General features: G+C 51.1%; 1 protein-coding gene across 7 annotated transcripts in view; it reads left to right on the top strand.

Moving 5' to 3' along the window:
• Positions 1–15,915, top strand: part of LOC129858544 (RING finger protein 44-like) — a 52,081-nt gene that overhangs the window by 18,996 nt on the left and 17,170 nt on the right. For all 7 annotated transcript variants that reach the window (XM_055927860.1, XM_055927858.1, XM_055927855.1 and 4 more), the window contains one exon: positions 88–267. In XM_055927860.1, coding sequence (XP_055783835.1) covers positions 88–267 — 180 coding nt within the window. The remainder of the gene's footprint in view (positions 1–87; positions 268–15,915) is intronic.

A 15,915-nucleotide genomic window follows, 5' to 3' on the forward strand; every position in this document is an offset into this window, starting at 1 on the left:
GAACGGTTCACCACCGTTTACTACTACCATTTCTGTTATTAACAGTGTGTTCTGTGTTTTTCTCTCTCTCTCTATATATTTTTCTAGCTCATCCAAGCCTGTACAATGCAGCATTTGCCAGTGTCTTACCAAGCTTTTCCACCCCTGATCTCCAGCGAACATTTTATATTGCACCCCAACCCTGCGGGGCCGCCCCCCCACCACCAGCCTCCTCACCTTACTCGTCTCAGCCAGTTTCTCCCTCTCCAGAGGCAGCACCCACGCATGGTGAGTACCTTCGCCTGAGTCCCAAATGGCTCCCTACACCCTATATAGTGCACTACTTTAGACCAGGGCCCTATTCCCTATATAGTGCACTACTGTAGACCAGGGCCCTATTCCCTATATAGTGCACTACTTTAGACCAGGGCCCTATTCCCTATATAGTGCACTACTGTAGACCAGGGCCCTATTCCCTAAATAGTGCACTACTTTAGACCAGGGCCCTATTCCCTATATAGTGCACTACTTTAGACCAGGGCCCTATTCCCTATATAGTGCACTACTTTAGACCAGAGCCCTATTCCCTATATAGTGCACTACTTTAGACCAGGGCCCTATTCCCTATATAGTGCACTGCTTTAGACCAGGGCCCTATTCCCTATATAGTGCACTACTTTAGACCAGGGCCCTATTCCCTATATAGTGCACTACTTTAGACCAGAGCCCTATTCCCTATATAGTGCACTACTTTAGACCAGGGCCCTACACCCTATATAGTGCACTACTTTAGACCAGGATCCTATTCCCTATATAGTGCACTACTTTAGACCAGGGCCCTATTCCCTATATAGTGCACTACTTTAGACCAGGGCCCTATTCCCTATATAGTGGTACTACTATAGACCAGGGCCCTATTCCCTATATAGAGCACTACTTTAGACCAGGGCCCTACACCCTATATAGTGCACTACTTTAGACCAGGGCCCTATTCCCTATATAGTGCACTACTTTAGACCAGGGCCCTATTCCCTATATAGTGCACTACTTTAGACCAGGGCCCTATTCCCTATATAGTGCACTACTTTAGACCAGGGCCCTATTCCCTATATAGTGCACTACTTTAGACCAGGGCCCTATTCCCTATATAGTGGTACTACTATAGACCAGGGCCCTATTCCCTATATAGAGCACTACTTTAGACCAGGGCCCTACACCCTATATAGTGCACTACTTTAGACCAGGGCCCTATTCCCTATATAGTGCACTACTTTAGACCAGGGCCCTATTCCCTATATAGTGCACTACTTTAGACCAGGGCCCTATTCCCTATATAGTGCACTACTTTAGACCAGGGCCCTATTCCCTATATAGTGCACTACTTTTGACCCGAGCCCTATTCCCTATATAGTGCACTACTTTAGACCAGGGCCCTATTCCCTATATAGTGCACTACTTTAGGCCAGGGCCCTATTCCCTATATAGTGCACTACTTTAGACCAGGGCCCTATTCCCTATATAGTACACTACTTTAGACCAGGGCCCTATGCCCTATATAGTGCACTACTTTAGACCAGAGCCCTATTCCCTATATAGTGCACTACTTTAGGCCAGGGCCCTATTCCCTATATAGTGCACTACTTTAGGCCAGGGCCCTATTCCCTATATAGTGCACTACTTTAGACCAGGGCCCATGGGTTTCTGGTCTAAAGTAATAATAATTTATTAAACTTTAATAGCGCTATTCATTACGTACTTTCATTACACTAATCTCAAAGCGCTTTATAAGTAACAACAACAAAAATAGATGCAACTTAGAAAAATCAACATGATGGACAGTCGTTAGAAAGTTCATGGTTTGAGTCTGATGGAGGTGGGCTCGCAGAGGGGAGAGGAAGTCCGGGGGCAGGCAGGGAGGTGGGCTCGCTGGGAGAGGAAGTCCAGGGGGCAGGGAGGGAGGAGGGCTCGCAGGGAGAGGAAGTCCGGGGGCAGGGAGGGAGGTGGGCTCGCAGGGAGAGGAAGTCCGGGGGCAGGGAGGGAGGTGGGCTCGCAGGGAGAGGAAGTCCGGGGGCAGGGAGGGAGGAGGGCTCGCAGGGAGAGGAAGTCTGGGGGCAGGCAGGGAGGTGGGCTCGCAGGGAGAGGAAGTCCAGGGGGCAGGGAGGGAGGAGGGCTCGCAGGGAGAGGAAGTCCGGGGGCAGGGAGGGAGGTGGGCTCGCAGGGAGAGGAAGTCCGGGGGCAGGGAGGGAGGTGGGCTAGCAGGGAGAGGAAGTCCGGGGGCAGGGAGGGAGGTGGGCTCGCAGGGAGAGGAAGTCAGGGGGCAGGGAGGGAGGTGGGCTCGCAGGGAGAGGAAGTCTGGGGGCAGGCAGGGAGGTGGGCTCGCAGGGAGAGGAAGTCTGGGGGCAGGCAGGGAGGTGGGCTCGCAGGGAGAGGAAGTCTGGGGGCAGGCAGGGAGGTGGGCTCGCAGGGAGAGGAAGTCTGGGGGCAGGGAGGGAGGTGGGCTCGCAGAGGGGAGAGGAAGTCCGGGGGCAGGGAGGGAGGTGGGCTCGCAGGGAGAGGAAGTCTGGGGGCAGGCAGGGAGGTGGGCTCGCTGGGAGAGGAAGTCTGGGGGCAGGCAGGGAGGTGAGCTCGCTGGGAGAGGAAGTCCGGGGGCAGGGAGGGAGGTGGGCTCGCAGAGGGGAGAGGAAGTCCGGGGGCAGGGAGGGAGGTGGGCTCGCAGGGAGAGGAAGTCTGGGGGCAGGGAGGGAGGTGGGCTCGCAGGGAGAGGAAGTCCGGGGGCAGGGAGGGAGGTGGGCTCGCAGAGGGGAGAGGAAGTCCGGGGGCAGGGAGGGAGGTGGGCTCGCAGAGGGGAGAGGAAGTCCGGGGGCAGGGAGGTGGGCTCGCAGGGAGAGGAAGTCCGGGGGCAGGGAGGGAGGTGGGCTCGCAGGGAGAGGAAGTCCGGGGGCAGGGAGGGAGGTGGGCTCGCAGGGAGAGGAAGTCCGGGGGCAGGGAGGGAGGTGGGCTCGCAGGGAGAGGAAGTCCGGGGGCAGGCAGGGAGGTGGGCTCGCAGGGAGAGGAAGTCCGGGGGCAGGGAGGGAGGTGGGCTCGCAGGGAGAGGAAGTCCGGGGGCAGGGAGGGAGGTGGGCTCGCAGAGGGGAGAGGAAGTCCGGGGGCAGGGAGGGAGGTGGGCTCGCAGAGGGGAGAGGAAGTCCGGGGGCAGGGAGGTGGGCTCGCAGGGAGAGGAAGTCCGGGGGCAGGGAGGGAGGTGGGCTCGCAGGGAGAGGAAGTCCGGGGGCAGGGAGGGAGGTGGGCTCGCAGGGAGAGGAAGTCCGGGGGCAGGGAGGGAGGTGGGCTCGCAGGGAGAGGAAGTCCAGGGGCAGGCAGGGAGGTGGGCTCGCAGGGAGAGGAAGTCCGGAGGCAGGGGGGCAAGCGTTTTGGCTGAAAGGTCGCATCGGGATGTTTTTTTACGATTTGTTTGTCAAAATCAATTTGTGAGCCAAAAAATTGGCACTAATTTGAAAATATATACAGTTCCTTCAGAAAGTATTTATACCACTTGACTTGTTTTGTTGTTACAGCCTGAATTCAACATGGATTGAATTGTATTCTGACACATCTACCCACAAATCCCCATAATGAAAACGTGTCATTAGACATTTTTGCAAATGTATTGAAAATGAAATACAGAAATATCTAATTTACGTAAGTATTCACACCCCTGAGTCAATACGTATTTTGGCAGCGGCCACCTGTCCCAGACCTGCTGTTTTCAACTCTTAATGACCGGCTATGAAAGCCAACTGAAAATTACTCCTGATTATTATTTGACCATGCTTGTCACTTATGAACATTTTGAACATCTTGGCATAGTTCTGTTATAATCTCCACCCGGCACAGCCAGAAGAGGACTGGCCACCCCTCATAACCTGGTTCCTCTCTAGGTTTCTTCCTAGGTTTTGGCCTTTCTAGGGAGTTTTTCCTAGCCACCGTGCTTCTACACCTGCATTGCTTGCTGTTTGGGGTTTTAGGCTGGGTTTCTGTACAGCACTTCGAGATATTAGCTGATGTACGAAGGGCTATATAAAATAAAATTGATTGATTGAACTTGATTGATTACAGCTGGGAGCCTCTTAAGAGCTTTGCACACTTGGATTGTACAATATTTGCACATGATTCTTTAAAAGATTCTTCAAGCTCTGTCAAGTTGGTGATTGCCAGACAGTTATTTTTAAGTCTTTACCATAGATTTCCAAGCCGTTATTAAGTCAAAACTGTAACTCGGTCACTCCGGAACATTCAATGTCGTCTTGGTAAGCAACCCCAGTGTTTATTTGGCCTTGTGTTTTTGGCTATTGTCCTGTTGAAAGGTGAATTTGTCTCCCAGTGTCTGTTGTAAAGCAGATTGGACCAGGTTTTCCTCTAGGATTTTGCCTGTGCTTAGGGGGAATACGGTTGTGATATACAGGGGGAATACGGTTGTGATATACAGGGGGAATACGGTTGTGATATACAGGGGGAATACGGTTGTGATATACAGGGGGAATACGGTTGTGATATACGGTTGTGATATACAGGGGGAATACGGTTGTGATATACAGGGGGAAAACGGTTGTGATGTACAGGGGGGATACGGTTGTGATGTACAGGGGGAATACGGTTGTGATATACAGGGGGAATACGGTTGCTATACAGGGGGAATACGGTTGCGATATACAGGGGGAATACGGTTGTGATATACAGGGGGAATACGGTTGATATACAGGGGGAATACGGTTGTGATGTACAGGGAGAATACGGTTGTGATATACAGGGGGAATACGGTTGCTATACAGGGGGAATACGGTTGCTATACAGGGGGAATACGGTTGTGATGTACAGGGGGAATACGGTTGTGATATACGGTTGTCATGTACAGGGAGAATACGGTTGTGATATACAGGGGGAATACGGTTGTGATATACAGGGGGATACGGTTGTGATGTACAGGGGGAATACGGTTGTGATATACAGGGGGATACGGTTGTGATGTACAGGGGAATACGGTTGTGATATACAGGGGGATACGGTTGTGATATACAGGGGGAATACGGTTGTGATATACAGGGGGATACGGTTGTGATGTACAGGGGGAATACGGTTGTGATATACAGGGGGATACGGTTGCTATACAGGGGGAATACGGTTGTGATATACAGGGGGAATACGGTTGTGATATACAGGGGAATACGGTTGTGATATACAGGGGGAATACGGTTGTGATATACAGGGGGAATACGGTTGTGATATACAGGGGGAATACGGTTGTGATGTACAGGGGGAATACGGTTGCTATACAGGGGGAGTACGGTTGTGATATACAGGGGGAGTACGGTTGTGATATACAGGGGGAGTACGGTTGTGATATACAGGGGGAGTACGGTTGTGATATACAGGGGGAATACGGTTGTGATATACAGGGGGAATACGGTTGTGATATACAGGGGGAATACGGTTGTGATATACAGGGGGAATACGGTTGTGATATACGGTTGTGATATACAGGGGGAATACGGTTGTGATATACAGGGGGAAAACGGTTGTGATGTACAGGGGGGATACGGTTGTGATGTACAGGGGGAATACGGTTGTGATATACAGGGGGAATACGGTTGCTATACAGGGGGAATACGGTTGCTATACAGGGGGAATACGGTTGTGATATACAGGGGGAGTACGGTTGTGATATACAGGGGGAGTACGGTTGTGATATACAGGGGGAATACGGTTGTGATATACAGGGGGAATACGGTTGTGATGTACAGGGGGAATACGGTTGTGATGTACAGGGGGAATACGGTTGTGATATACGGTTGTGATATACAGGGGGAATACGGTTGCTATACAGGGGGAATACGGTTGCTATACAGGGGGAATACGGTTGCTATACAGGGGGAATACGGTTGTGATATACAGGGGGAATACGGTTTTGATGTACAGGGGGAATACGGTTGCTATACAGGGGGAATACGGTTGCTATACAGGGGGAATACGGTTGCTATACAGGGGGAATACGTTGCTATACAGGGGGAATACGGTTGCTATACAGGGGGAATACGGTTGCTATACAGGGGGAATACGGTTGCTATACAGGGGAATACGGTTGCTATACAGGGAGAATACGGTTGTGCTGTACAGGGGGAATACGGTTGCTAAACAGGGGGAATACGGTTGCTATACAGGGGGAATACGGTTGCTATACAGGGGGAATACGGTTGTGATGTACAGGGGGAATACGGTTGTGATGTACGGGGGGAATACGGTTGTGATGTACGGGGGGAATACGGTTGTGATGTACGGGGGGAATACGGTTGCTATACAGGGGGAATACGGTTGTGATATACAGGGGGAATACGGTTGTGATGTACAGGGGGAATACGGTTGCTATACAGGGGGAATACGGTTGTGATATACGGGGGAAATACGGTTGTGATATACAGGGGGAATACGGTTGTGATATACAGGGGGAATACGGTTGTGATATACGGTTGTGATGTACAGGGGGAATACGGTTGTGATGTACAGGGGGATACGGTTGTGATATACAGGGGGGATACGGTTGTGATATACAGGGGGAATACGGTTGTGATATACAGGGGGATACGGTTGTGATATACGGGGGGAATACGGTTGTGATATACAGGGGGAGTATGGTTGTGATATACAGGGGGAATACGGTTGTGATGTACGGGGGGAATACGGTTGTGATATACAGGGGGAGTACGGTTGTGATATACGGTTGTGATATACAGGGGGAATACGGTTGTGATATACAGGGGGAATACGGTTGTGATGTACAGGGGGAATACGGTTGTGATATACGGGGGAAATACGGTTGTGATATACGGGGGAAATACGGTTGTGATATACGGGGGAAATACGGTTGTGATATACGGGGGAAATACGGTTGTGATATACAGGGGGAATACGGTTGTGATATACAGGGGGAATACGGTTGTGATATACAGGGGGAATACGGTTGTGATATACAGGGGGAATACGGTTGTGATATACGGGGGAAATACGGTTGTGATATACGGGGGAAATACGGTTGTGATATACGGGGGAAATACGGTTGTGATATACGGGGGAAATACGGTTGTGATATACGGGGGAAATACGGTTGTGATATACAGGGGGAATACGGTTGTGATATACAGGGGGAATACGGTTGTGATATACAGGGGGAAATACGGTTGTGATATACAGGGGGAATACGGTTGTGATATACGGTTGTGATGTACAGGGGGAATACGGTTGTGATATACAGGGGGGATACGGTTGCTATACAGGGGGAATACGTTTGCTATACAGGGGGAATACGGTTGTGATGTACAGGGGGAATACGGTTGCTATACAGGGGGAATACGGTTGTGATGTACAGGGGGATACGGTTGCTATACAGGGGGAATACGTTTGCTATACAGGGGGAATACGGTTGTGATATACAGGGGGAATACGGTTGTGATATACAGGGGGAATACGGTTGTGATATACAGGGGGATACGGTTGCTATACAGGGGGAATACGGTTGTGATATACGGTTGTGATGTACAGGGGGAATACGGTTGCTATACAGGGGGAGTACGGTTGTGATATACAGGGGGAGTACGGTTGTGATATACAGGGGGAGTACGGTTGTGATATACAGGGGGAGTACGGTTGTGATATACAGGGGGAATACGGTTGTGATATACAGGGGGAATACGGTTGTGATATACGGTTGTGATGTACAGGGGGGATACGGTTGTGATATACAGGGGGAATACGGTTGTGATATACAGGGGGAATACGGTTGTGATATACAGGGGGAATACGGTTGTGATATACAGGGGGAATACGGTTGTGATGTACAGGGGGAAATACGGTTGTGATATACAGGGGGAATACGGTTGTGATATACGGTTGTGATGTACAGGGGGAATACGGTTGCTATACAGGGGGAATACGGTTGTGATATACAGGGGGGATACGGTTGCTATACAGGGGGAATACGTTTGCTATACAGGGGGAATACGGTTGTGATGTACAGGGGGAATACGGTTGCTATACAGGGGGAATACGGTTGTGATGTACAGGGGGATACGGTTGCTATACAGGGGGAATACGTTTGCTATACAGGGGGAATACGGTTGTGATATACAGGGGGAATACGGTTGTGATATACAGGGGGAATACGGTTGCTATACAGGGGGAATACGGTTGTGATATACAGGGGGATACGGTTGCTATACAGGGGGAATACGGTTGTGATATACGGTTGTGATGTACAGGGGGAATACGGTTGCTATACAGGGGGAGTACGGTTGTGATATACAGGGGGAGTACGGTTGTGATATACAGGGGGAGTACGGTTGTGATATACAGGGGGAATACGGTTGTGATATACAGGGGGAATACGGTTGTGATATACAGGGGGAGTACGGTTGTGATATACAGGGGGAGTACGGTTGTGATATACAGGGGGAGTACGGTTGTGATATACAGGGGGAATACGGTTGTGATATACAGGGGGAATATGGTTGTGATATACGGTTGTGATATACAGGGGGGATACGGTTGTGATATACAGGGGGAATACGGTTGTGATATACAGGGGGAATACGGTTGTGATATACAGGGGGAATATGGTTGTGATATACGGTTGTGATATACAGGGGGAATACGGTTGCTATACAGGGGGAATACGGTTGTGATATACAGGTTGAATACATACGGTTGTGATTTACAGGGGGATACGGTTGTGATATACAGGGGGAATACGATTGTGATATACAGGGGGAATACGGTTGTGATATACAGGGGGAATACGGTTTTGATGTACAGGGGGAATACGGTTGCTATACAGGGGGAATACGGTTGCTATACAGGGGGAATACGTTGCTATACAGGGGGAATACGGTTGCTATACAGGGGGAATACGGTTGCTATACAGGGGGAATACGGTTGCTATACAGGGGAATACGGTTGCTATACAGCGAGAATACGGTTGTGCTATACAGGGGAATACGGTTGCTATACAGGGGGAATACGGTTGCTATACAGGGGGAATACGGTTGCTATACAGGGGGAATACGGTTGTGATGTACGGGGGGAATACGGTTGTGATGTACGGGGGGAATACGGTTGTGATGTACGGGGGGAATACGGTTGTGATGTACGGGGGGAATACGGTTGCTATACAGGGGGAATACGGTTGTGATATACAGGGGGAATACGGTTGTGATGTACAGGGGGAATACGGTTGTGATATACGGGGGAAATACGGTTGTGATATACGGGGGAAATACGGTTGTGATATACGGTTGTGATGTACAGGGGGAATACGGTTGCTATACAGGGGGAATACGGTTGTGATGTACAGGGGGAATACGGTTGTGATATACAAGGGGAATACGGTTGTGATATACAGGGGGAATACGGTTGTGATATACGGTTGTGATGTACAGGGGGAATACGGTTGTGATATACAGGGGGAATACGGTTGTGATATACAGGGGGAATACGGTTGTCATGTACAGGGGGAATACGGTTGCTATACAGGGGGAATACGGTTGTGATATACAGGGGGAATACGGTTGTGATGTACAGGGAGAATACGGTTGTGATATACAGGGGGAATACGGTTGTGATATACAGGGGGAATACGGTTGTGATATACGGTTGTGATGTACGGGGGGAATACGGTTGTGATATACAGGGGGGGATACGGTTGTGATATACAGGGGGAATACGGTTGTGATGTACAGGGGGAATACGGTTGTGATGTACAGGGGGAATACGGTTGTGATATACAGGGGGAATACGGTTGTGATATACAGGGGGGATACGGTTGCTATACAGGGGGAATACTGTTGATATACAGGGGGAATACGGTTGTGATGTACGGGGGGAATACGGTTGTGATATACGGGGGGGAATACGGTTGATATACAGGGGGAATACGGTTGATATACAGGGGGAATACGGTTGCTATACAGGGGGAATACGGTTGTGATATACGGTTGTGATGTACAGGGGGAATACGGTTGATATACAGGGGGAATACGGTTGCTATACAGGGGGAGTACGGTTGTGATGTACAGGGGGAATACGGTTGCTATACAGGGGGAATACGGTTGCTATACAGGGGGAGTACGGTTGTGATGTACGGTTGTGATATACGGTTGTGATGTACGGGGGGAATACGGTTGTGATATACAGGGGGGGATACGGTTGTGATATACAGGGGGAATACGGTTGTGATATACAGGGGGAATACGGTTGTGATATACAGGGGGAATACGGTTGTGATGTACAGGGGGAATACGGTTGCTATACAGGGGGAATACGGTTGCTATACAGGGGGAATACGGTTGCTATACAGTGCTTTGAAAAAGTTTTTCCCCCCCTTTCTTATTTTCTCTATTTGTGCATATTTTTGATGCTGAGTGTTATCAAATCTTCAACCAAAACCTAATATTAGATATAATATTATTATATATATATAATATTAGAAAAAGGGAACCTGTCTTTACAAATTTCAACACATATTGATACTTATTTAATTAACGTTATACAACACCCAATTCCCCTGTGTGTAAATTAATCGCTCCCTTACATTCAATAACTGGTTGTGCCACGTTTACCTGCAATGACGCCAACCAAACACTTCCTGTAGTCGTTGACCAGTCTCTCACATCGCCGTGGAGGAATTTACTGTAGCTGCAATGACGCCAACCAAACACTTCCTGTAGTCGTTGACCAGTCTCTCACATCGCCGTGGAGGAATTTACTGTAGCTGCAATGACGCCAACCAAACACTTCCTGTAGTCGTTGACCAGTCTCTCACATCGCCGTGGAGGAATTTACTGTAGCTGCAATGACGCCAACCAAACACTTCCTGTAGTCGTTGACCAGTCTCTCACATCGCCGTGCAGGAATTTGGGCCTACTCTGCCATGCAGTACTGCTTTAACTTAGCAACATTTTCAAGCATGAACTGCCCGTTTCAAGTCCTGTCAAAACATCTCATATGGGATTAGGTCTGGACTTTGACTAGGCCATTCCAAAACTTGAAATTTGTTGCTTTTTAACCATTTTCATGTACAGTTTTATTGTGTTTTGGATTATTGTCTTGCTACAATGATTCAGCTGTGCTTCAGCTCAGAGACGGATGGTCTGTCATTCGCCTGTACGATTCTCTGATACAGAGCAGAATTCATGGTTCCTTCTATTAAGGCAAGTCGTCCAGGTCCTGAGGCAGCAAACCATCACACTACCACCACCATGCTGACCCCAAACCATCACACTACCACCACCGTGCTGACCCCAAACCATCACACTACCACCACCATGCTGACCCCAAACCATCACACTACCACCACCATGCTGACCCCAAACCATCACACTACCACCACCATGCTGACCCTAAACCATCACACTACCACCACCATGCTGACCCCACACATCACACTACCACCACCATGCTGACCTCAAACCATCACACTACCACCACCATGCTGACCCCAAACCATCCCACTACCACCACCATGCTGGACCCCAAACCATCACACTACCACCACCATGCTGACCCCAAACCATCACACTACCACCACCATGCTGACCCCAAACATCACACTACCACCACCATGCTGACCCCAAACCATCACACTACCACCACCATGCTGACCCCCAAACCATCACACTACCACCACCATGCCGACCCCCAAACCATCACACTACCACCACCATGCTGACCCCAAACCATCACACTACCACCACCATGCTGACCCCAAACCATCACACTACCACCACCATGCTGACCCCAAACCATCACACTACCACCACCATGCTGACCCCAAACCATCACACTACCACCACCATGCTGACCCCACACCATCACACTACCACCACCATGCTGACCCCAAACCATCCCACTACCACCACCATGCTGACCCCAAACCATCACACTACCACCACCACCATGCTGACCCCAAACCATCACACTACCACCACCACCATGCTGACCCCAAACCATCACACTACCACCACCACCATGCTGACCCCAAACCATCACACTACCACCACCATGCTGACCCCAAACCATCACACTACCACCACCATGCTGACCCCAAACCATCCCACTACCACCACCATGCTGGACCCCAAACCATCACACTACTACCACCACCATGCTGACCCCAAACTATCACACTACTACCACCATGCTGACCCCAAACCATCACACTACCACCACCATGCTGACCCCAAACCATCACACTACCACCACCATGCTGACCCCAAACCATCACACTACCACCACCATGCTGACCCCAAACCATCACACTACCACCACCATGCTGACCCCAAACCATCACACTACCACCACCATGCTGACCCCAAACCATCACACTACCACCACCATGCTGACCCCAAACCATCACACTACCACCACCACCATGCTGACCCCAAACCATCACACTACTACCACCACCATGCTGACCCCAAACCATCACACTACTACCACCACCATGCTGACCCCAAACCATCACACTACTACCACCACCATGCTGACCCCAAACCATCACACCACCACCACCATGCTGGACCCCAAACCATCACACTACCACCACCATGCTGACCCCAAACCATCACACTACCACCACCATGCTGACCCCAAACCATCACACTACCACCACCATGCTGACCCCAAACCATCACACTACCACCACCATGCTGACCCCAAACCATCACACTACCACCACCATGCTGACCCCAAACCATCACACTACCACCACCATGCTGGCCCCAAACCATCACACTACCACCACCATGCTGGCCCCAAACCATCACACTACCACCACCGTGCTGACCCCAAACCATCACACTACCACCACCGTGCTGACCCCCAAACCATCACACTACCACCGCCGTGCTGACCCCAAACCATCACACTACCACCGCCGTGCTGACCCCAAACCATCACACTACCACCGCCGTGCTGACCCCAAACCATCACACTACTACCACCGCCATGCTGACCCCAAACCATCCCACTACCACCACCATGCTGGACCCCAAACCATCACACTACTACCACCACCATGCTGACCCCAAACCATCACACTACTACCACCACCATGCTGACCCCAAACCATCACACTACCACCACCATGCTGACCCCAAACCATCACACTACCACCACCATGCTGACCCCAAACCATCGCACTACCACCACCATGCTGACCCCAAACCATCGCACTACCACCACCATGCTGACCCCAAACCATCGCACTACCACCACCATGCTGACCCCAAACCATCGCACTACCACCACCATGCTGACCCCAAACCATCACACTACCACCACCATGCTGACCCCAAACCATCACACTACCACCACCATGCCGACCCCCAAACCATCACACTACCACCACCATGCTGACCCCAAACCATCCCACCACCACCACGCTGACCCCAAACCATCACACTACAACCACCACGCTGACCCCAAACCATCACACTACCACCACCATGCTGACCCCAAACCATCACACTACCACCACCATGCTGACCCCAAACCATCACACTACCACCACCATGCTGACCCCAAACCATCACACTACCACCACCATGCCGACCCCCAAACCATCACACTACCACCACCATGCTGACCCCAAACCATCCCACCACCACCACGCTGACCCCAAACCATCACACTACAACCACCACGCTGACCCCAAACCATCACACTACCACCACCATGCTGACCCCAAACCATCACACTACCACCACCATGCTGACCCCAAACCATCACACTACCACCACCATGCTGACCCCAAACCATCACACTACTACCACCATGCTGACCCCAAACCATCACACTACCACCACCATGCTGACCCCAAACCATCACACTACCACCACCATGCTGACCCCAAACCATCACACTACCACCACCATGCTGACCCCAAACCATCACACTACCACCACCATGCTGACCCCAAACCATCACACTACCACCACCATGCTGACCCCAAACCATCACACTACCACCACCATGCTGACCCCAAACCATCACACTACTACCACCACCATGCTGACCCCAAACCATCACACTACTACCACCACCATGCTGACCCCAAACCATCACACTACTACCACCACCATGCTGACCCCAAACCATCACACTACTACCACCACCATGCTGACCCCAAACCATCACACTACTACCACCACCATGCTGACCCCAAACCATCACACTACTACCACCACCATGCTGACCCCCAAACCATCACACTACTACCACCACCATGCTGGACCCCAAACCATCACACTACTACCACCACCATGCTGACCCCAAACCATCCCACTACCACCACCATGCTGACCCCAAACCATCACACTACCACCACTATGCTGACCCCAAAGCATCACACTACCACCACCATGCTGACCCCAAAGCATCACACTACCACCACCATGCTGACCCCTAACAATCACACCACCATGCTGACCCCAAACCATCACACTACCACCACCATGCTGACCCCAAACCATCACACTACCACCACCATGCTGACCCCAAACCATCACACTACCACCACCATGCTGACCCCAAACCATCACACTACCACCACCATGCTGACCCCAAACCATCACACTACCACCACCATGCTGACCCCAAACCATCACACTACCACCACCATGCTGACCCCAAACCATCACACTACCACCACCATGCTGACCCCAAACCCTCACACTACCACCACCATGCTGACCCCAAACCATCACACTACCACCACCATGCTGACCCCAAACCATCCCACTACCACCACCATGCTGGACCCCAAACCATCACACTACTACCACCACCATGCTGACCCCAAACCATCACACTACTACCACCATGCTGACCCCAAACCATCACACTACCACCACCATGCTGACCCCAAACCATCACACTACCACCACCATGCTGACCCCAAACCATCACACTACCACCACCATGCTGACCCCAAACCATCACACTACCACCACCATGCTGACCCCAAACCATCACACTACTACCACCACCATGCTGACCCCAAACCATCACACTACTACCACCACCATGCTGACCCCAAACCATCACACTACCACCACCATGCTGACCCCCAAACCATCACACTACTACCACCACCATGCTGGACCCCAAACCATCACACTACTACCACCACCATGCTGACCCCAAACCATCCCACTACCACCACCATGCTGACCCCAAACCATCACACTACCACCACTATGCTGACCCCAAAGCATCACACTACCACCACCATGCTGACCCCAAAGCATCACACTACCACCACCATGCTGACCCCTAACAATCACACCACCATGCTGACCCCAAACCATCACACTACCACCACCATGCTGACCCCAAACCATCACACTACCACCACCATGCTGACCCCAAACCATCACACTACCACCACCATGCTGACCCCAAACCATCACACTACCACCACCATGCTGACCCCAAACCATCACACTACCACCACCATGCTGACCCCAAACCATCACACTACCACCACCATGCTGACCCCAAACCCTCACACTACCACCACCATGCTGACCCCAAACCATCACACTACCACCACCATGCTGACCCCAAACCATCCCACTACCACCACCATGCTGGACCCCAAACCATCACACTACTACCACCACCATGCTGACCCCAAACCATCACACTACTACCACCATGCTGACCCCAAACCATCACACTACCACCACCATGCTGACCCCAAACCATCACACTACCACCACCATGCTGACCCCAAACCATCACACTACCACCACCATGCTGACCCCAAACCATCACACTACCACCACCATGCTGACCCCAAACCATCACACTACCACCACCATGCTGACCCCAAACCATCACACTACCACCACC

Source organism: Salvelinus fontinalis, chromosome 6 (assembly GCF_029448725.1).
Source record: "Salvelinus fontinalis isolate EN_2023a chromosome 6, ASM2944872v1, whole genome shotgun sequence".
Taxonomy (NCBI): Eukaryota; Metazoa; Chordata; class Actinopteri; order Salmoniformes; family Salmonidae; genus Salvelinus; species Salvelinus fontinalis.